The sequence below is a fragment of the Lentinus tigrinus genome (assembly GCF_003813185.1).
Source record: "Lentinus tigrinus ALCF2SS1-7 unplaced genomic scaffold L226scaffold_4, whole genome shotgun sequence".
Lineage (NCBI taxonomy): Eukaryota > Fungi > Basidiomycota > Agaricomycetes > Polyporales > Polyporaceae > Lentinus > Lentinus tigrinus.
This window is the reverse complement of record NW_027137913.1, coordinates 267,203-286,904: the sequence shown is the minus strand read 5'-3', so window position 1 is coordinate 286,904 and position 19,702 is coordinate 267,203. Positions and strand designations below refer to the sequence as shown.

General features: G+C 57.9%; 8 protein-coding genes across 8 annotated transcripts; 2 read left to right on the top strand and 6 right to left on the bottom strand.

Annotated features, from left to right (window-relative positions):
• Positions 1-422: 422 nt before the first annotated feature.
• L226DRAFT_530819 (NAD-P-binding protein) lies at positions 423-2,279 on the bottom strand. Its single transcript, XM_067679946.1, has 7 exons — positions 2,003-2,279; positions 1,874-1,914; positions 1,632-1,779; positions 1,406-1,511; positions 1,047-1,335; positions 852-980; positions 423-794 (listed from the first exon to the last, which is right to left on the bottom strand). Exons 1-7 carry the CDS (start codon positions 2,123-2,125, stop codon positions 596-598), a joined length of 1,035 nt encoding a protein of 344 aa, XP_067539524.1. The 5' UTR covers positions 2,126-2,279; the 3' UTR covers positions 423-595.
• A 441-nt stretch (positions 2,280-2,720) lies between these two features.
• On the bottom strand, positions 2,721-4,876 carry L226DRAFT_236713 (uncharacterized protein). Its single transcript, XM_067673139.1, has 7 exons — positions 4,674-4,876; positions 4,466-4,584; positions 4,366-4,407; positions 4,206-4,304; positions 4,004-4,082; positions 3,579-3,907; positions 2,721-3,355 (listed from the first exon to the last, which is right to left on the bottom strand). Exons 1-7 carry the CDS (start codon positions 4,744-4,746, stop codon positions 3,143-3,145), a joined length of 954 nt encoding a protein of 317 aa, XP_067539523.1. The 5' UTR covers positions 4,747-4,876; the 3' UTR covers positions 2,721-3,142.
• Positions 4,877-5,566: 690 nt separating this feature from the next.
• On the top strand, positions 5,567-7,515 carry L226DRAFT_530817 (uncharacterized protein). The gene is made up of 4 exons (XM_067679945.1): positions 5,567-6,546; positions 6,643-6,742; positions 6,842-6,978; positions 7,093-7,515. Exons 1-4 carry the CDS (start codon positions 5,623-5,625, stop codon positions 7,216-7,218), a joined length of 1,287 nt encoding a protein of 428 aa, XP_067539522.1. The 5' UTR covers positions 5,567-5,622; the 3' UTR covers positions 7,219-7,515.
• Positions 7,516-7,652: 137 nt separating this feature from the next.
• Positions 7,653-11,034, bottom strand: L226DRAFT_550601 (uncharacterized protein). The gene is made up of 11 exons (XM_067682761.1): positions 10,652-11,034; positions 10,265-10,600; positions 10,015-10,205; positions 9,731-9,958; positions 9,592-9,676; positions 9,360-9,537; positions 8,782-9,304; positions 8,553-8,721; positions 8,441-8,492; positions 8,284-8,374; positions 7,653-8,207 (listed from the first exon to the last, which is right to left on the bottom strand). Exons 1-11 carry the CDS (start codon positions 10,916-10,918, stop codon positions 8,000-8,002), a joined length of 2,328 nt encoding a protein of 775 aa, XP_067539521.1. The 5' UTR covers positions 10,919-11,034; the 3' UTR covers positions 7,653-7,999.
• A 180-nt stretch (positions 11,035-11,214) lies between these two features.
• Positions 11,215-12,097, bottom strand: L226DRAFT_530814 (uncharacterized protein). The gene has a single exon (XM_067679944.1). The coding sequence runs from the start codon at positions 12,019-12,021 to the stop codon at positions 11,344-11,346; it is 678 nt and encodes a 225-aa protein (XP_067539520.1). The 5' UTR covers positions 12,022-12,097; the 3' UTR covers positions 11,215-11,343.
• Positions 12,098-12,255: 158 nt separating this feature from the next.
• L226DRAFT_530813 (uncharacterized protein) lies at positions 12,256-13,127 on the bottom strand. Its single transcript, XM_067679943.1, has one exon. The coding sequence runs from the start codon at positions 13,088-13,090 to the stop codon at positions 12,404-12,406; it is 687 nt and encodes a 228-aa protein (XP_067539519.1). The 5' UTR covers positions 13,091-13,127; the 3' UTR covers positions 12,256-12,403.
• Positions 13,128-13,483: 356 nt separating this feature from the next.
• Positions 13,484-17,825, top strand: L226DRAFT_236654 (uncharacterized protein). The gene is made up of 4 exons (XM_067673138.1): positions 13,484-13,959; positions 14,254-16,026; positions 16,086-17,438; positions 17,497-17,825. Exons 1-4 carry the CDS (start codon positions 13,567-13,569, stop codon positions 17,683-17,685), a joined length of 3,708 nt encoding a protein of 1,235 aa, XP_067539518.1. The 5' UTR covers positions 13,484-13,566; the 3' UTR covers positions 17,686-17,825.
• A 272-nt stretch (positions 17,826-18,097) lies between these two features.
• Positions 18,098-19,535, bottom strand: L226DRAFT_567147 (uncharacterized protein; the record flags this gene model as incomplete). The annotated part of the gene is made up of 10 exons (XM_067683980.1): positions 18,098-18,232; positions 18,300-18,327; positions 18,385-18,451; positions 18,503-18,642; positions 18,708-18,873; positions 18,935-19,065; positions 19,113-19,178; positions 19,234-19,250; positions 19,313-19,365; positions 19,451-19,535. The coding sequence occupies 10 exons, from the start codon at positions 19,533-19,535 to the stop codon at positions 18,098-18,100; spliced, it is 888 nt and encodes a 295-aa protein (XP_067539517.1).
• Positions 19,536-19,702: the final 167 nt, after the last annotated feature.

The following is a 19,702-nucleotide window of genomic DNA, read 5'->3' as shown; positions in this document are numbered from 1 at the left end:
GGAACAGCGGGAGTCTGTGGGATTGGAGCACAAGTGCTAGTCTGGAAGCAAGGTGTGAAGACGGCAACGGTGAGAGCCCCGGACGCAGGAAGTGGTTCGCAGATAGAAGAGGGGGCCGGACCGCGTGCTCGAGGGATCTGTAGAATGGCGACATATCCACTCGCCCGGGGCACTATTTGGGGAGTACTCAAGATTGATGGCCATATGGGTCTGACTGGCTGATATTGATGTTGTGCTTAGTGTGCATGAGAGCGCGCGGTGCCTTTATGGAGGTCTGCTTTGAAACGTACTTCGAGGTACTCATCAAGGTCGGGGTGACGTACACTCTCCAGCGCCGTCGCGTCCGCTCTTGACACGAACGCCCGTGACCGCGTCTTGCACTGCGGAAGCTTGTTGTAGTCATATGAATACACTTGTTAGATCCGCAGGACATTCTACATAACCGAGAGCATGCCCGTACACCTTTCAGGACGATTGTATCAGAGAGTACATATCTTTCGCTGTATAGCATAACACAAGCTGGCATCGAAGGGCCGGTATACCACAACACCAACTACGCCCAGCCTAGCGAGTCTCCGGTGCGTCTTGTGTATAATTAGGGTTCGCCGACCTTGATAACCAGCTTTCCGACAGTCTCTCCGCCCACGAGGTCCTTCTCGGCCTGCTGCACGCCCTCCGCCGTAAACGGAACCTCGGCATGAATTCTCACCTTGAGCCTGCCATCTGCGATGAGCCGGAACAGCTCCGCGGTGTACGTGCGTCCCTCTTCGGCAGTGTAGAGGTAGTTGGCCGCTCTGTGCATCTGCATAAGCACGAGCTCGGCGAGGTGATCCTGGGTACGCGATACTCACGTTGGGCGGACTAGGCGGACGTTTTTCTCGACGAGCTTGAGCGGCGGGAAGGCCGGAACTGGCCCAGAAGCATTCCCAACGGACACGATCGTGCCTTTCCTGCGGATCATCTTAAAGTCCGCCTCGAACCTGTATCTCGTCCTTAGTCTTCTTCTTGCATCGACTCACCGGCGAGCCACTGAGAAAAGCACGCACGTATCTTTCCCCACTCCATCAAAGATAGCATGCACGCCCTCCCCATTCGTGAGCTCGAGCACGCGCTGCACCGTGTCTTCCTGCTTGTACAGAATGACGTGGTCTGCCCCGTGCGCCTTCGCAATCTCCGCCTTCTCGGGCGTGCTCGTCGTCCCAATGACAGTCGCGCCGCGCGCCTTGATGAGCTGCGCAAAGAGCAAGCCGAGCCCACCAGCGACGGTGTGCACGAGGATGATGTCGCCCTTCTGCACGCTGTACGCCTCGGTAATGAACGTCAGCGCCGTGCCGCCTGCATTGCCGCATCAGCACTGGTCCAGAAGTTGGAAAGGGCGGCGCAAGACATGATGAAGCGCACGTACCTTGGATCAGCGCGGCCGCTGCAGTCTTGGTGGACACACCGTCGGGGAGGGGAAAGACCTTCGTCCACGGCACGCTCACGTATTCCGCAAATGCCCCCAGACCAAACTGCCGTTCCACCAATTACACCATACAAGAGAGGAACACCAGGTCACAGGTAGGCCGTCACGGTCCCCAGGAATCTGCTGTCGCGGAGTAGAAGGGCGCGAGAGAGCGTAGGAGACGTACGAAGGCGGCGGTCGCCCCTACGGCGAACTTGCGGAGCTTGAACTCGTTGTCGTCCAGGACCCGTTCGTCTGTCGGCAGCGCGATGATCTCCCCCGCAGCCTCCGTCCCGAGTACTTGAGGGAACGAGGTAATCGAGTAGAGGCCCTTCCTGGCAGTCGTGTTATGCATAGAGTTCAACACATGCGTCCGCAAGCAGGTCAGCGGGTTGAGCTCCCGGACTCCGGATGGAAGCACGCACGCACCGGTAGTATGTCTCGCTGAAGTTCACGCCCGCATATTGGACCTATGTGTATGCAGCTCCGAGTCCATTCCAGTGACACTGGCAGCCACGGGCGGCGGCGGGAAGGACAGAAGCTAGTCGTACGACGTACCTTGACGAGCACATTCCCGGGCTGATTCTGAGGAAAAGGCAGCTCAAATTTCTCGATAGCGTCGAAGTCGCCTGTCTTGTTGATGCCAATCGCCTGAACCTTGCTTGGGAGCGACTCGGACATCTTGGCGGCACACAAGTTTGAGGAGAAGGTCTGAGGCGACAAAGAAACCCGCGATGCGATTAAGTCTTCCTTTAAAATCTTGAGCTCTGAGAGCCTGATGGATGTAGTCTGGAAGGACAACGGCGACACGGCAGCAGTGATAACCCGAGCGAGAAGAGCCTGAGAGCTTCGCATGCAGAAGTATGCCGTATAATCTCGCCTGAGCCGCCAGCTCCAGTGGGAGCATTAGAAGCCACCGTCGAAGGTCATGTGCATATAGTGCTAGTCTAGTAGGGCTCGCAGTGGGGATTGGAATGAAGGTCTGCTTTGTGGGGGACAAGTTGGAGGTGGAGGTATGATTGCAGCAAACCAAGGCCTCTCCGGCGCAAGCTATTTACAATGGTTACATGCACTTAGTTGATTCTGTTCATACTGCTACTAGTAAGCTCGGAAGCTCAACAGGAGGACAGAAACGACAAGGTAGAGGCCGGCAAGCGAGCTTAGCAACAAAGTAACAGGTCATAGTCTGTACAGGATACATGCCGTCAAGAATATCCACCCGTCGCTCATGCCATTGAAACAGGCTAGACAAAGACGAGCGAGTGCAAACTGCGCGTCGTGGTTCAACCAATGATCCCAGCGAGGGTCATGAGTGCAGAGTAAGTTCTGTCAAGAACGGAATCCACACCAACTCGCCCACCGTCCAAGTACGCAGCAGATCAAACCTCCGCTCCCAGTCTTGTCCTGCCCAGCGGCCACATACCCGCCAGCACGGGAGCTTGCAAAGCACAAACATACGCCGCAGTCACGGCAGCGCAGCCCCGAATCTGAGCGGGAGATGACTGCCGCTGCGAACAGCCCGGATCGCATGTCGGCGGCGTGATTAATGCCCAACGTCCTGGGAACGCGGTCCATAACATCCACGCCGGACGACGTCGATGGGCAAAACATCCGCCGCGCCCACAACACCCGATGAGTACGGCGGGCGCATTGGGGCAATGTGAATCGAGCTTTGAAAGCTTGCAACCGATCATCACCCTACGCAGGCTTGCCGCTGCAGCAGCCGCTCTCGGCGGACGCGTAAGGCCGCGCGAGCTCGATGTCCCTGTCTTCCATCTCGTCCGTGTCTGTGTCCGGGCCGTAGAATGTGCCGAGGAACGTGCTGAACTGCGGTGAAGAGGAGTTGAAGCGCTGGCCGCGCGGGAGAAGGCTGAGACCCAGGCGGATTATCATCATGGTCGGGGCGATTCCCTGTTGGCAAATTCTAGGTCAGCACGAGCGTTAAGCAGTACCCAGCAAACCACATGAAGGGCCAACGAGGACGCCCAGGAACGCAAAACGCAATATAGGCAGAAAAAGGAAAGGCAGGGCGAAACGAGGGGAAACAGGAAAGAAAACAAGCTACGGGACACGGCACAGCTAGGCCAAAAACGGGATGACAGGCAATGACAGCGGGATGACGGACGACACGTACGTAAACCTGGCTCGCGAGGCTTTCCGCGATTATAATTGCGGGATGGCCAATGGCCAAGAGGATGACGACTGCGAGCTGTGCGAGGACGAGAAGCGCGCCGGCCTCGATGCATGCGCCGACGAGCGACCACACGAGGGACTCCATGGACTGGACGTTCCGCACGGGCGCTGATACGCGCCGGAGGCGCAGGATGATGAGGTACGTTGTAAGCGCAAAGACGAGCAGCGAGAGCACGGAGAAGACCAAGTCGAGTGCCTGGATGCGCGGCGCGACGAAGGGCGAGACGAAGTCGGCGACAGACAGACGTGCCGGACCGAGTATGGCACATACTGCGAACGTAACAGAATCACGTCAAGTGGGACTAGTGTCAGAACGTTATGGTTCGGGGAGCGTCCGCAGGACGGAACGGTGAGAAGATGACGTACCGAATCCGGCGATGGCCATTAGCAGCGGGATGAAGACCACAGTGTGTCTATAATCCCACACTGCCCAGCAGCGGTGAATCTATCAGACAATATATCAGTTGTGAGAACATAATAAGGACATGGAGCACAAATGATGTCGGGAGACGGGATGGGGACCTGGGACCTAACTGGGAGTGACAGTCATGACGCGAGGTGAACGTACCATGATGAGCTGGGAGAGGAAGGCGCATGTCTTGTAGAGGATGTCGGTGACACGCAGGAGACCGCTCATTTCGCGGCCGCTGGGAATAGGCCAGCCAGACTGCGCGGGGTGGGAGGGTTGAGCCTCGTTTCGGCGGCAAGACACGAGGAGTGATACATACCGTGAAAGTGGTGTGCCTATCGGTCGTAACAGCGCTGCAATGCTGCCGGATCCAAGCTCTCTCAACCGAGGGATGGCAGAGTAGGAGAGACCTTACTCACCGCCATGCAAACCACATACAAGACGGATATTGCGACAACGGTGCCAACATCAACTGGAAGGGGCTTCTTGAATGTCGTGAGGATGAGGAGGGCAAACGTGAAGAAGATCGTGTATACACCTGTGACGCGGGGTGTGGCGGAGTGCGAAGGGGGAACTGATGAGCCAAGCGTGCTCGACGCGTGAAGGCTAAGAGCAAGGGGCACTGACCAAAGAGAACAATCTCGGCGGCATCGCTGACTATGATGGCGTATGCGCCCTTGGACTGTACGGTTTCCAGCATCGGTAGGGCGCTGGTGCCCAGCCGTGGGCGCAGTAGGCGAGGGAAGGCAGGGTGGACGTGGGGGGGCGAGCGCAGGGTTATGGCTGGGTTGTGGACAGATTATAGGCAGCGAAGCCTGCGCGGTCGGCGCGGTCGCCGCTCGTCGACATCCTTCCAATTCATTCAAACAGACGCCGAGGTGAGATCGTCTTCCCCAGCGTTTGCCCCGCGATCTCTCCCGCGCGTCCTCCCATCAGAAGATCGTAGAGAGGCCGTCTCTATGTGATAGCCTCACAGTCACGGCATCCTCTGACACGATGTGTCCAGCGTGAATGAGAGATATTTGCGAAAATGTCTGTATATCGTGTGCATTGACTGTTGTGCTGCGCGGATTGGTTGCTCGCCAAGGGTAGCTATGCAAGCTGTTTCAGCATCAGCGCAGGACATGCGTGAATAGGACGCCAACACACCTGTATGCATGAAATGCCTATCAGTGTATGGAATGAGCCAATTGTCGCCTCAAGGACGAGTCGGTACGCGATGTTCAGGCCTTGTCATGGCATGACACCCAGTCACGGTGTGGACCTGACTGTGGCTCAGAGCACGGGTCAATTCAGCCCCGGCTTGGATCGCATCATCGACATCTCCCTGTTCATTCCCGACTCACCAACATCGTCAAGTTCGTTCTGTATGCAGTCCTTGAAAAGCCACTGGCCAGGTTCGAAGAGGTGCCATCGGTCGCTGACTCCGATGAGGCTCGCGGCGCCTCCCGAGTTCGATAATCTTATCTCACGGTTGTGATCGCACGATAATTTGTATCTTATCAGATACGCTGCTTCCCTCACTTCGCCCACTACACTAGACCGGGACGCCGCGAGTCCACAGCAGAACGAAGCAATGGCCAGCAATAATAGCTCGTGGAGGCGCATCTTAGTCCTCCCAGACGGTGCCCGCGTCGACATCCAGGACGCGGTGGACGCGTCGCAGCCCACCAAGGTCGCCATCGACGGCACGGTCGTCTGCGCATACCGCACCCTTCCCCGTTCCCTCGCCCTCGTCGTATCCGCCATTGGCACGCCCTATGAAAACTCCGTAGACCACGTACCAAAATTCCCGCTCCTCGAGATCCTGCCCCCATCCGAGGTCCAACCCGGCGCGCCCACAGGCATCAGCATCGCGGATCTATGGGGAGTCCTGAACGTCCTCCATACCCTCTACCACGCCCAGGAGAACATCCCCGTAATCCTCTCGCCCACAATCACCAATGCATCAGCCCTTGAAACGTACCTTCTCCACTCCGGGCTCGCAAGGAAGCGTCACACACTCCCTGGTGACACCTCGAGCGCACGCGAGCCCGAGCTCTTCCTCATTCGCGAGACCTTCTGGCAGGGCGCCGGCACGGTCAACTTCCATACGCGCGGCTGGCTGCGCGGGCACGCCGCGTTGCTCGCAGGGGCCCCGTTCCCGTACGTCCAGAGCTTCACGCGCACGCCGCTCGTCATCACCGCGCACCCCCTGCGCCCGCCGAAGCCGCGCCCGGGCGAGGTCATCTACCGCAAGTTCTTCCCGAACGTCGGGCAAATGCTCGAGTTCGCGTACGTCGACCTCGGCAACGACGGGGACGACGAGGTCTCGGAGCACCTCGCGACCTTCCACCGCTGGCACAACAGCGACCACGTTAACCGCGGCTGGGGCGAGCGCGGTCCGATCGAGAAGCACCGAGCGTATTTGCGCGAGCTCATCGCGGACCCGTGTGTCCTTCCATTGATGATGAGCTGGGACGGGGAGCTCATGGGCTACACCGAGCTCGTGTACATCAAGGTGGGCGGTCCTTCTTCGTGCGTCTGGCACCCACAAAGAAGGCGTTCTGACTTCCCGAACGGTGTCTGTTACGCGTATGAACGTTCGATATCACAGGAGAACCACGTCTCGGCGTACGTACCGAACGGCGCGTGGGACTACGACCGTGGACTGCACATCCTCGTCGGCGAGGAGAAGTTCCGTGGGAGCAACAGATGTGCGTCCTCTTCTTCTTCCTCTTCCCCGGCGTTTTGGCCTGGGGATGTGGTCGTCGGCGCGGACTAGAAGTGGTGCTGACCCTACATCTGGCCCGCAGCAAAAGCGTGGTTCTCGGCCATCCACCACATCCTCTTCCTCTCGGACCCCCGGACCATGCGCGTCATCGGCGAGCCGAAGGCGAAGAACCAAGCGGTCATCGATCTGTCCGTGGCGGTCCACATGAACGTGAACACGGTGAGCATCTCCGAAGCACCCACATCCGCAACCCCACACTTGACAGGCCACGGCTGCGGCCGCCTTCCTTGCACGCCACTAGTTCGACGCTTTGCTGACCAAGTGCGCCTCCAGATCTTCGACTTCCCGTACAAGCGGTCCGTGATGACCTGGCTCCCGCGTGAACGCTGGTTCAAGTACGACGTCCTGGCGTGCCCCGACGAAGCCGGCCCCTCTCCCGTCATTGCAGCCAAGCTCTGATTACCGTGGTCACCATATGGCCCGTGTGATTCTGAGCGGCGTTGCGTGCACAGCGTGCAGGGACGACGCACGAGCCGGTGTCCTAGGGAATCCGAATTCGAGAGGGAGGGTCGACCGTCGGTGCGAGAAGATCAACTTTAAGTTGACTCAGCTCGTACTCGAAGCTCGGAGACTGGCGACTTAAGCCTAGCCAGGATTTAAAGACCAATCTAAATAGAAAATATCATTTGCTGGCGTTAGCTTCGCGCGATTGTGCACTTAACCTCACGGGCGGAACGGAAATGGGAATACACTCACCTTTTGGAGGAAGGCGCTGGCAGCGCCAACCTGTAGACGGCGGACGCGGTCCTGCCATCCAAGTCCGCAGCGGACGACTCTACGACACACCTTGCAGGGACGGTGGTGGAAGAGGGTATGTGTGTCAGGGGTGTGCTGGGGTCTGAAAGTGTGACATTTACGATGACTCTTTTTGGAAATCAAAAACCAACATCCGGACTTCTCGGAGATACGCACATGGTGCCACCGTGACAACGGCTGCCAGCCTGAGTGCCTGCAGTACGGCACCGGCACCCGTATGACGGCACTTGCCACTCTCCAAGTACGTAGCTCAACGCACGCTAGCTACTTATAGTGAACACGCCCGCAGTGAGTTAGTCTAGACTGACGTACTCTACAAAGCACTACAAAGTACCGATTAACACTTAGTATACACATCCGCATCCAAAAAGTCCATGTCGTGAAGACGCAAGTTAGAGCCTAGGAGGTAGGGAGCTAGGAAGACTTAGATCTCCTGCACGCTGAGCATCCTCTCGAGCTCCTCCACGCGCTGCTCCCACTTCCCGACCTCCGCGAGCCGGTTCTCAAGCGAGACGATCTCACGGTCCAGGTCCATGCGCTCCTCTGCAGTCCCGATCCGCTTGAGCGACCAGCGACCAGTGCCGTCGCCTGCGATCGTGAGCAGCTGCGTGTGGTAGCGCATGAGGGCGGGGCTGTCCGAGACCACGACAATGCGTGCACGTCAGTGAGAGCTCAGTGTCGACAGTGTAGAGCGCCGGGGAAACGTACCGGAGAGAGATGGTGATGAGGGTGATCCCGAGCGACTTGGCGTGCTCGTACATGCGGCCCTCTACGTCGCTCGACACGGCGCTCGTACACTCTGCGAACACGTTCAATAGTTCCGTCAGACGAGCTCTTCTCCTTGGGCCCTCGGCATCTCACTCACCATCGAGGATAGCGAACTTCGGTCGGTGGTAGAACACGCGCGCCATGGCCATCTACTCGCCGCCCATATCAACCCTCGTAGTTTCTGCAAGTATTTGGGACAAGTCACTCACCCGCTGCTTCTCACCGCCGCTCAAGACGTCTCTCCACTCTTTGCGCGTTGTCCAGCCGCCCTCCCTTCCAGGAAGGTACGCCAAGTTCACCGCAGTCAGAATCTCCATCAGCTCGTCCAGCGTCCGTCCCGACTTCACAAAGTCTGGGTACGAATCCGGGTAGATGATCCTATAAACCGTCAGCAACCTTCCCTTTGCCCATGACGCAACAAGACATTGAGAGACTCACTGGTCAAGGAGCGACCCCGTCACCATGTACGCGCGCTGCGGCACCACCAATACGCCCTTCTTCCCATGGGGCCGGCTCACCTCGCCGCCGCCCTGCGCCGCCCACAGACCTGCGAGCACGCGCGCAACGGCGGTCTTGCCCACCCCGTTGCTCCCCGTGATCATCAAATGTTCGCCTGCGTGCAGCTCGAAGGACAGGCCCTTCACAAGCACCGTACTTGCCTTGCTGGCCACCGACTCCTCCGCATCTGCAATAGTCGCAAGGTCTTCGGAGGAGGTCGACTGTGACGCAGCGACGAACGCGGCAGCGGCTGTGGGGATGCCGACATCCACGTTATGCAGTGCGACCAAGTCTTCATCGGCGTCGTTCGGGAGGCGAAGATGCGGGAGGTTGTGTAGTGTAGAGAGGAGGGTGTAGAGGCGGGTCGTAAGGCCGGCGAGCTCGAGCAGGTCTTTGTAGACGTACATGAGCCGTCCACCGGCGTCCGCGAGAGACAGGAGGAGACGGCGGGAGGAAATGTATGCTGCAGACGAGCGTCAGCGATGCCACACAAGGAGCGAATATGGAGTGCAACTAACCTTCTGTCCGGTTCGCCACCTCGTTGTCTGTCTTCTCGTGTGGGCGAGGACCCTGTGCCTGCACACCAATGCTTCGGACGCGGGTCCAGAAGACAGGTATGGAGATCAGGCAGTATCCTGCTGCGCTCCAGAGGTACTTGATGACGAAGTCCTCCGTCCACTCGTACGCTATCCGGATCTATGAATTGGCTCATCAATAGGAGCATAGAAGAAGGTTCTCTTAGCGTGTCACCTTGTATATTGAGTTGATATGTTTGATCAGGCGCATGTATGCGCGAAGTAGGATGCTGCGTTCTCGGAGCCCTCCATCGTAGAAGCTGCGATCACAATTCAGCAACTCAACTGAGCATGGCCGACGAAGGGTTACTCACGCTACCTCCTCGCTCTCGCGCCCCACTCTGCCCATGCCGGCGCGATACTCGCCCTCCAGCCTCGCCTCGACCGCAGCTAGACGGCCAAATGCGGGAGTAACAGCACGCAAGATCCTAGCAGTGATGTAATAATTCATGAACAGCATGACAGTCCCGCGCGCGCCCAGCGATCGCGCGAGCTGCGAGGTGAAGAGCACAAGGTCTAATGACGGCTTGAGCACATTCCCACTGCAAGCACATGGTCAGTTACACCATGCGACGCGTCCTGACGTTGCGTGACGTACTAAATGCCTGCAAGCGCGTCGCAGAAGGAGGCGATGTCGGAGGTGATGTACTGGTCGACGTCTGTGAGGCCGCCTTCCAGGGCCACACGGTAATAACGCAGGTCTGGAGAGGGCGAGAGGTACAGGTCGTCAGTATAGCGCGTCAGTCGGGTGCGCATTCGTAGTGACAGCTTGGCCTGAAGGTGTCGGATCTAGATATAGGAAGAGACGCTTGAATTTTAATTGTCAGACTGCAAGGGGGCGCGCGCACCATCGAGTTGGTATATGTGCTGGGTATCGCGAGCAAGAACCAGAGACCGAGACCCTTGAGGAAACCCTTGCCATCTGCGCTGACAAGGTCGCGCACAATGCGCCCGTCCAGGCGCGCGACGCCGACGCTGAGCACTGTCCGCAGTACCAGGAAGAACGAGTGCATGACAAGAACGAGAGCCTCCTTGGAGCGCCATGAGGGGAATGCTATGCGCATGATGGCCATTAATTGACGCAGGAAGGTCTTGTCCAGGTTTGGTTTGTGGGAAGCGGGGACAAGGGGGAAGTATTTCGTGTTCTCCTCGATCACGGATGCTGGTGTGGGAGATATCGTGACCTAATACAAACCTCAGTAAAGCAGCTCTACAGTGAGCGCACTGCGACGCACCTTTGAGATGTAACCCTTGGACGGGATGAGCAGTGTCTTGGAGCCATCAGGTTCATCGACGTAGACCTGCTGCAGGGCCTGCGCGAGCTCGTCCTGCGTGACCTCACGCCGCGTTGTAACATTCTTGAGCTTTGAAAACGCAGCCTTTGGGATGGATGCTATGCCACCGCGCAGAAGGAGAAGGGTGAAGACGGCGACGAGGAGAGAGCGTCGGGTCTTGGGGCTGAGGCTGTTCAATACAGCGGCGTTGGGGAGATGGATGACCATGATCTCTGGCGAGGGGGGAAGCCTGTTGTGCCAGCTCAGACTCGTCGCCTTAGCAGAGAAGCATGCGATGCGGGGGCGAATGCGGGGAGACCAAGGCGAGAAGAGGTGAACAACACAAATCAGCGCGAAGTCCTGTCGTCACTCGATCGCGCCCTCGCCCATTCATGTGTTTTCCCCGCACTCGGTCCGCCCGCTACCTCGGTCCGGTTCTCCGTTACCTCATCTCTCTCTCTCTCTCTCTCTCTCTCTCTCTCAAGAATACGCTGCATATTTCCTGCACCTACAATAGACAACATTGCACCAGCTCATACTCGCACGGAATACCACATAAATCGCTATACATCACTTGATCAAATGACACAAAATCCTATGGCTACACTTCACGGTCCTCAGCAACGGTGACCCAGCTCTCCGCACGGATGTGGTCAGTGATCCAAGTCCTTGATGGACTTCAGAACACGAAAAACCGCGTTGATGCCAGAACGCACATCATCAAGGTGCTTCTCCTCAGTTCGAGCAATCACAGCGGACAACTTGTCCGGATGCCATCGCAGGATGCATGCTCGAACCCTAGCCTTCCGCGAGACCGTGTTCGACGACGCCCGCAGAGGAGCGAGGAAGAACTCCTCAATAGCCTCCGGAGTCAAATCGCTGGGCATCCTTGCCCACGGCGTAACAGGCCACGGCACGTCTTGGAACGCCACAGGGTACGCGGACGACAAAAGGATGCGCCACCGTGTCTCGTACTCCGTCCACCACTCCACAGCTCTGCGCTCTTCGTCGGGAATCTGGGAGAGCGTACGAAGTTCGTCCGTACGAGCTTTGTTCTTGCGCCCGTACATGTCGCGTATAGAGCCTCCCATGCGGACCCAGTATATCTCGCCACTCTGGGCCTCGAGACGTTGGTCCTCCAGCCGGCGCCGGCGCCGTTCGGCGTCGCGCTGCTGCCTCAGTTCTCGGACCCGGTCATGGGCGGTCTCTGGCGGTGGCGATGGCGGAAGCTCAGGTCTAGGATCGTCATGCGTATTTGGGGGAGTGCTCCATGGTGCCCTAGGAGGATTGGGAGGATATCCGGGTGGAGGGAATGCGAAGTATCCGACCATTTGAGCGTTGGATGGTGTGGCGCGGGGGATGAGAGATTGTCAAGGAATACAGAGAGTATGGCGTCGAAGAACGAGAATCTGGTCTTTAAAGAGGCCTCGTGGATTCCAAGTGGCGAGGAACAAAGGCAGTCGTCCACGAGGACACACAGTACTGTGGTCTCTTGTTCTCCATAACAGGAACGCGCCGATACAGCAGCATGCCCATGCCAGCTCTTCAGGTTACCGACGAGATATGGTCAAGATGGTATATATTGGAAGTATTGCAGTAATGTACAATGGTGGACCTAAGCACGACGATCAGCACGACAAGCAATTTACAGCATGGGACAACGAATCTGATAACAAAAGCAAAAGCAGTCCGAAACAGTCCAAATCATGAGCACTACTTCTCTTCCTGGGCTTGGGGGTTGCGTTCCGCAGCCTGCAAAGCCCTGAGGACACAGAATACCGCGTTGATGGCAGCACGGACAGAGTCCGCGTCCTCTTCGATCGTACGCGCGACCACAGCGGACAGCTTGTCCGGGTGCCAGCGCAGCAGAGACATCCGAATGTGGTCCTTCTTCGAGATGGTGTTCGCCCTCACTCGGAGCGGAGCGAAGAGGAACTCCGCGACGGCGTCGGAAGATAGGTCGTCGACAGAACTCGGGTGGGGGTCAACTGGCCATGGGATATCGTTGAAGGCTATGGGTGTTGGGGACGCCATCATGGCGCGCCAACGCGTTTCGTACGCGTCCCACCGGTCGAGCAGTTTACGCTCTTCGTTGCGTATGCGGACCTCGGCGCGAAGTTCCTCGGTGCGAGCCTTGTCCTTTCGACCGTACACGTCGCGTATGGAACCGCCCATGCTGACCCAATACAGCTCGCCCTCCAGCGCGACTGCGCGTTGTTGCTCGAGCCTGCGGCGCCGCGCCTCAGCGGCCTGCCGCTGCCTCTCTTCCCAGAGGGCATCGATGTCTTGCGCGTCGGGCAGCGACTCGACGTTCGCGGCTGACTCTTGAGATTCGTCGTTGGTCGAAACTGGCAGGCTGGGACCGAAACCTGGAGGCGGAAAGGCGAAGTAGCCAAGCATGTGCAAGAGAGCTACAAGGAGTCGATTCGAAGAGGGCGAGACGACTGGGAGAGCTGGTGGCGGAATAAAAGCAAGCGGAGAGACAGTGAAGAACCAGACCCACCAGGACCCCGAAACCGCGCCGTCCAATGCGGGGCCGAAGACCCCGCGGGCGGGTTAAGTTGCGAAGTTATGACTCCGTCACTGGTTTCGAGACGACGGTGTACATAAACCTACATAAATTGCAAGTAACATACGAAACAACAGAGGCGTACGAGAACAAATTATATGACGGGGAGAACTGGGAACAGGCAAAGCCGCTGAGTTGGGAAGGTTACAGTGGTTTGAACTCCGCCACGAGGACGTGAGAGAATCGGGAGAAGGAGGCTTTGACGGGAGCTCGGTGCTGCGTCTGACCCTGTCCCAGTCCACTGCCCACTGCAGACTCTGACCTCAGCCTGCCAGTCCAGGTCCCTCTGTCTGGCGCCAGCTTTCCGATGAGCTATTACCGCGAGCATGTCTCCTTCCCCAATGTCGCCGCAGGTCCCTACCCTCCCGACCTCGTCGCCGAGCTCGAGCGCAATGCCGCCGCGCGCGCGGCCCTCCTCAGCGGCGGTCGCGCTGCTGACGGAGACGACCCGGACACCCGCACTTGCTCCGTGAAGGGATGCTCCGCGCAGCTCCCCGCTGGGTACACGAACAAGATGTGCGAGGAGTGTCGCGGGAGGCACCGCGTGTATGCCATGACGAAGCGCGCGAAACGCAAGATGGAGAAGGCACTGCTGAACGGGTCTGCCGCGCAGAATGGACAGGTTGTGTGGATGCCGCAGGACGAGGGGGCTCAGCACGAGCACGAGCAACCGGTCGCGGGTCCGTCGCGTCAGTTCGAGGTAATGTCGTTATTCAATCTAATATACTTGCTTTCCACCGCGTTCCCGGTCTTCCCAGTTGGATTGGTTGGAAAGAGATGCATGAAATCTCTCCTTCTGTCATGCCAATATGCATCTTACGCTGAGACGTACGTGTGCCCACGATGCGTTCAACGCATCCGATAGTTGCGGTCATGAGTACGCGTTATCCTGCAACTCGTGATTGTTACCACGCTTCACTCGATCGTCGATTCGAACGATTCATTCTGTTACTGTGCGCACGCTCGACGAGCATGTGGACTGACTTCCCCCGAGTCTCAATCCCAGGATCCTCACGTCCAAGACGAAAACTTGCCGCATTTCGACTTCCCAGCGGAATGGGACCCCCAAGCAATTGATCCTCGACTCTTCTCGCAAGCTTCTGAACTCGCAGGTGCATTGACACTACCGGGAACCGTGCTGCAGCATGTCACTGGTCGCGAAGTCTTCGCTCGCAACGACCACCAACCACAGCAACTACCCCAAGAGTCACCGCACCATTCACCTCAGCAGCCACCCCCATCCCACACGCGCTCCCCATCCGCCGCTCCTCCACCTCCCACAGCGCCCGAGATCCATCCTATCCTCGCTGAAGTCCTCAAGGCAGTCCCTAACTTCAACCTGTCAACGCGTGTCACATCCGGACCCACCGTCGATACACCAGGATCCTCCGAGGGCCCTCTCCCCCCGCGCTTTTGCTCCATCAAGGGCTGCAAGACGCTCATCGCAGGCAACTCTTTCTTCAAGATGTGTGAGCCCTGCCGCGATCGCTATCGCAGCTACGGGACGACGAAGCGTGCGAAGTGGAGGCGTGAGAAGGAGGCCGCAGTCCAAGAGCTGCACAAGCTGCGCTCTGAAGAGGATGCGCGACGAGCCGCTGAGGGCCTCCCTCCGCTGCCCCCTCCTGAGGAGGAAACGTGGCATGAATACAGCCCTCCGGCTACCGACGGACCCTCCCTCCATCCCGCTGGCTCGCCTTCGGGATCCGGGACTCCCGCCCCTGTTCCCGCTCCCGCTGAAGGGCAGGACCCCAATGCGCCGCTTCCTCCGCGCATGTGCACGGTCTCCCATTGTCGCGAGATACTCCCGGGTGACTATCAGTTCCTCCGCTGCGAACGACACCGCATACAGAACCGACACCACAGCAAACTCAAGCGAGTACGGGACAAGGAGGTCAAGGCGCAGGTCCACGACGACTGGGCTGCCGCGGTTGGCGCGCAGCTTGCGGGCGGATCGGCTGGGGAGGAGGGAACCGAGGACGTGTCCGTCCCGGACGTTGCTCTGAGTGCGACCGACATCGCCCAGGTGTTTGGGGAGCTGGAGAAGGAGCTTCGCGACGGCAGCCTTGGTCCGGAGTTCACTGGGGTAGTCGCCGAGGCGGGCGTCGACGTGGATACGACGCAGCAGAGCGAGGACACGCCTCTTGGGGAGCCGAGCACTGGGGTTCCGCCTGCAGCGCGCGGGACGAGGAGGACGAATCACGTTTGTTCGATCAAGACGTGTGCGAACCTCTTGTCGCCGAGCAATCCGTGGAAGATGTGCGATTTGTGCAGGAGTCGCGACCGGGCCAGTCGGCGGCTGAAGGCGCTTCGTGATAGTGGACTCATCCCTCCGGAGGTGGCTGCGGGGAAGATTGTCGAAATGAAGATGGAGGTTGAGGGACGTGGAGAGGTCAAAGGGAAGGGCGAGAAGAAGGACAAGAAGGAGAAGGGCGGGAAGAAAAAGAAGAAGAAGGGGAAGAAGGGTGACGATGCTCCCGCAACAGAGGCGACAGTTCCTGCGCAAGCGGATGAGACCGTTGCATCGGGTTCTGCCTCTGGTTCTGGCTCAACTGCTGAGTCGGAAATCGTACAGCAGCCCGCAGACACGGCTGAGAACCCGAACCCGAGCATCGACGTTGACATGTCGGATGGTGCGATCGATCCGTCCGCATTGCACCATACGACTCCGGCGACGGAGTCTCAGTCGTCGGTATTCAACAATGCCAACCTCATTTTCATGGAACCGATATTCGGCGAGCTTGCGTCTACGCTACGGCATTTTGCTCAGGTTCGTAGTCTCGTTCCTCCGTGCTACCTTGATACTGATATAATCCCGCCACATTCTAGCTCACTGGCAGTGACTCGCCGTCTGCAACAGCGGAGCCGATGCAGTCTACGGATGTACCACAGGGCGATGTAGCGGAGCCCAGTTCTCCTAAGCAGGACGTACCGACCGTGACTGCTCCGCCGACTCCAGCCGCGCCTCCCTCGCCCAAGAAGAAGGGAAGTAAGGGGAAGGGCAAAGCCAAAGCATCTTCGCAGCCGAATGGGGATGTCCCAGCTGGATCGGCGCAACAACAGGCGGGTGAGGTTCCCCAGCCCGTCGACACCGTTGCGCATGAGGCGAACGCGTCGAATCCAGTCACCGCGCCAGCTGCCAACGAGGATCCATCGCAACATCCGCCGCCTCCTTATCCGCCTCCACCAAACGGGTACCCATACTACATGCCACCGCCGTATATGCCCTATGGTCAGCCACTCGGCTATCAATATGGATACCCTCCTCCACCGCCAACACCAGGTAAGGGTCCCTCAGGCCAGCCTCCACCACCACCACCCATGTATCAGCATCCGTATGGCCCATACCCACCGTACGCGTACGCGTATCCAGGTCAACCATACCCATACCCTGGCTACATGCCTCCACCACCTCCACCTGGTCAGTCGTACTCCCCGCCGCCCCCTGCACCTCAGCAATACTCTCCGCCGCCCCAGCCATATCCTCCACCGGAGCAGTCCCAACAACAAGCGGGACAGCCGTATGCGCCCGGGCCGCAGATCCAGCCGTACCCGTATGCGCACCCGTACCCACCGCCGCCGCCGCCTCCACAGGTACAGCAACCTCAACCTCAACCAGTGCCACCACCCGAGCCTGAGCCTGAGCCTGAGCCTGAGTCTGAGAGCCCTGCTGCCATGTACATGACCTTCTCTTCGAATCCGAAGCCGAAGACGCCGCCAGGGTCGAACACGACGACATTCCGAGTCGGTACGAACAGTCCACCTTCGGTGACGGCCTCAACAACTCCTGCGACGGCATCGAACCATCTGACGAAGGAAGCTCCTCCAGCTCCCACGGCACCTTCTGGACCCCGCGATGGTCGCGACAAGGACAAGAGCCCGAGACAGCTAGGCCAGAGGCGCAATACGTTCATCGTGCGCACAAGCGAGACGTACGAGAGCCCGCCCGCGACGACCAATAGGCCGATGTATGCACTGAAGCGCCGGCGAGACGAAGACTATTACGACCTGGTGCAGAACAAGCGGACGGTGCAGGACGGGTCTGGATACTCGATGTTCCAGGTCTCGCTGTCGAACCCCCCGGCACAGAGCGGGAGCGCCACCCCAAACCCGAGTCCTCAACTTGCGCAAGCCCAGGTCCCGCCGGCGGCTGCGGTAGCAGATACCGACATGCTCAACAAGGTTCGTTGTAGTATTTTACTCGTCGGCTGCGTGTTGCTCATGCTTCTTCGTGCTATAGGTGCAGTGTAGCCACAAGAACTGCAAGCGGGTCCTGCCCAGCGGTACGACTGTGTCGCTCTGCGAGCGCTGTCGAGAACGCCTCAAGAAGAAGCAGGCGAAGGCGAAGCACCGGTTCAAGCTGGAGCCGAAGACCTTGTTGCGTCGATCTTCCGGGGATGGGAGCGTGCCCGTCGGTGCGAGAGCATGATGCTCCCGATGGGTCGCTTATTTCATTGCGTGGTGACACGTCCCCGTTTACATACTAACTTATGAACTTCGTTGTACCTTACGTAGGTCCACCTTACATCTTTTCGGCCTAATGCGATCTGTGCCTCCGATTTCCTGCTCACTGCTGGCCGTGACCAGACTTCATCGTGGAGAATATTGCAGCAGGGTATAGCTGTTGGCGGCCTGATTGAGCCTCATGGCCAAGTCATCCGTATCTGTGATTCAGCAAACCAAGATGACTCTCACCAGGGATTCTTGCACGGCGACGTCGGGCAGGTCGACTCGAAGGTTTTCCCTGCGAAACCACTGGTCTTTATAACAGCTTGAATTAGAGATACATAAATGAACTAACATACATCATCTTACATGCAGACCCGACTGGAAGTGATCGGTCAAAACTCGATGGAAAACACGTCTTCTGGTAACTCGATGTCCTCCGGAAGAATATCCGCAAAGATTGATTGGTTCCACCACGGCAGGGTTGCCTGCGACCCCAATCGACGCATGTCCAGCAAAACGTGCGAACCCTATGCAATGCATGGCCAAGGAATAAGTTAAGCCCATTCGCATTTTTGTGAGATTGTGGATACTAACCACAAATGACATCATACACAGAGTCCAGCTATGGTATTGTCATCAGTACGCACACCAGGCGAAGATACAGCAAGCATAGGCTTACAAGTATACAATCGCAGAGTGAACTTGAAGAAACTGCGTCATAGCTAACGCGGTCACCATCAGGTTGACTACCGTTGGGGTGAGCATCTTGCCAGTAGTGAGAGGTGTGTCCGACTCACCAAAGGTTATAGCGTACGCCCATGTTCCGTTCCACACCAATGCATCCAGGATCGGGCGTTTGAGGCCTTCTCTCCGAGATTGCCAGAACTTCCACATCGTCATTGCAAATAACACCGTCTCGAAGAATACCGGTATTAGCCTGTGTGCGTTCCGTTATACGGATCAGTCAGCACACCTGACCTTTCCCTGGCGGAACGCACGTACCACACGCCCAGCATCGCATTCGACTTAGTCGTTATGAGGCAGAGGTCATTGTATCCCACTTGCACGGCGGTGAAGTACATCCCGATCATAGTCGCAATCACACATGCCGCGAATAAGACCAGGAGCGGGCGGAGGATGGCCGGACGCCTGTCGTATAGAATGTGTACTGATACCAAGGAGGCACAGGTCAGTCTTCACATCTTCTTCGGGATGGGTGACACGCGAACCGCGCACGAGTAGCACGACTTCCTCGCCGACGATGACACATCCAACAAGGATCGCCTCCACGAGCGCCATCGTGTTGCACGTCTCCGCTGTCTTCCGCTGTTGCACAATCCAAAGCCATGAGAACGTTGCGCTGTATCGGTGAGTTACGCTCGACCTATCAAGATGGGCTGAACTCACATTGCACCCAACCAAGGTACGTATCGTATAAACACGTATAGCCATCTAAACCAGCCGTTAGATCTCCTAAGTACGAGGATCAGTGTTGTCGCACGGGTGTAGAACTTCAGGAATAACGCACTGCCATATCAACTGCGTCTGTCAAATGGATTGGTCAGTGCTCAAGTTCAGTGGTTCGGGCGTAATTCTCCGCCACTGACCTCGTCGCCAATGCAAATAATCCAGTCCCATGACAGCCAGGTTAAGGCAGCGACTGCGGAAGTAACCGATACGGGACGGCAACGTTCAGAGAGGTCATGGTCGTTCCACGGGCTACCCGTACTAGTTCCATGACTTACCAACCCCACAGGTAGACTGACGGATGTCCATGGCTGCAGCCACAGGATCCTCGGTGGTCGTTATGAGGGAATGTGCGAACTGCATACTCGGTTTGGAAGTACGGTGAGTAGGAGAGTTGAGAATCTGACAAGCATGTGAAGTTCATGGTATACCTACACCCACAGCGGGATTATATACTGTAGTCGTACGGTCGCGCCTGCGTGCTAGTAGTGCTCGAGACGTGCGTCCAATGACTCCTTACTCACGACCAC

What these genes read in the sequence shown, in the direction of transcription:
- L226DRAFT_530819 (XM_067679946.1), bottom strand. Translation starts at nt 2,125, where the DNA reads ATGTCCGAGTCGCTCCCAAGCAAGGTTCAGGCGATTGGCATCAACAAG. An exon ending in TTCAGCGAGACATACTACCG is followed by an intron (nt 1,780 to 1,873) that starts GTGCGTGCGTGC and finishes CACGACTGCCAG; the next exon opens with GAAGGGCCTCTACTCGATTA. An exon ending in TAGGGGCGACCGCCGCCTTC is followed by an intron (nt 1,512 to 1,631) that starts GTACGTCTCCTA and finishes GTGGAACGGCAG; the next exon opens with TTTGGTCTGGGGGCATTTGC.
- L226DRAFT_236713 (XM_067673139.1), bottom strand. Translation starts at nt 4,746, where the DNA reads ATGCTGGAAACCGTACAGTCCAAGGGCGCATACGCCATCATAGTCAGC. An exon ending in CGCCGAGATTGTTCTCTTTG is followed by an intron (nt 4,585 to 4,673) that starts GTCAGTGCCCCT and finishes CCCGCGTCACAG; the next exon opens with GTGTATACACGATCTTCTTC. An exon ending in AATGGCCATCGCCGGATTCG is followed by an intron (nt 3,908 to 4,003) that starts GTACGTCATCTT and finishes TTACGTTCGCAG; the next exon opens with TATGTGCCATACTCGGTCCG.
- L226DRAFT_530817 (XM_067679945.1), top strand. Translation starts at nt 5,623, where the DNA reads ATGGCCAGCAATAATAGCTCGTGGAGGCGCATCTTAGTCCTCCCAGAC. An exon ending in GTTCCGTGGGAGCAACAGAT is followed by an intron (nt 6,743 to 6,841) that starts GTGCGTCCTCTT and finishes TCTGGCCCGCAG; the next exon opens with CAAAAGCGTGGTTCTCGGCC. An exon ending in TCCACATGAACGTGAACACG is followed by an intron (nt 6,979 to 7,092) that starts GTGAGCATCTCC and finishes GTGCGCCTCCAG; the next exon opens with ATCTTCGACTTCCCGTACAA.
- L226DRAFT_550601 (XM_067682761.1), bottom strand. Translation starts at nt 10,918, where the DNA reads ATGGTCATCCATCTCCCCAACGCCGCTGTATTGAACAGCCTCAGCCCC. An exon ending in GCGGCGGTGAGAAGCAGCGG is followed by an intron (nt 8,493 to 8,552) that starts GTGAGTGACTTG and finishes GGCGGCGAGTAG; the next exon opens with ATGGCCATGGCGCGCGTGTT. An exon ending in CTCATCACCATCTCTCTCCG is followed by an intron (nt 8,208 to 8,283) that starts GTACGTTTCCCC and finishes GGTCTCGGACAG; the next exon opens with CCCCGCCCTCATGCGCTACC.
- L226DRAFT_530814 (XM_067679944.1), bottom strand. Translation starts at nt 12,021, where the DNA reads ATGGTCGGATACTTCGCATTCCCTCCACCCGGATATCCTCCCAATCCT.
- L226DRAFT_530813 (XM_067679943.1), bottom strand. Translation starts at nt 13,090, where the DNA reads ATGCTTGGCTACTTCGCCTTTCCGCCTCCAGGTTTCGGTCCCAGCCTG.
- L226DRAFT_236654 (XM_067673138.1), top strand. Translation starts at nt 13,567, where the DNA reads ATGAGCTATTACCGCGAGCATGTCTCCTTCCCCAATGTCGCCGCAGGT. An exon ending in GTCCGTCGCGTCAGTTCGAG is followed by an intron (nt 13,960 to 14,253) that starts GTAATGTCGTTA and finishes ACTTCCCCCGAG; the next exon opens with TCTCAATCCCAGGATCCTCA. An exon ending in CGCTACGGCATTTTGCTCAG is followed by an intron (nt 16,027 to 16,085) that starts GTTCGTAGTCTC and finishes GCCACATTCTAG; the next exon opens with CTCACTGGCAGTGACTCGCC.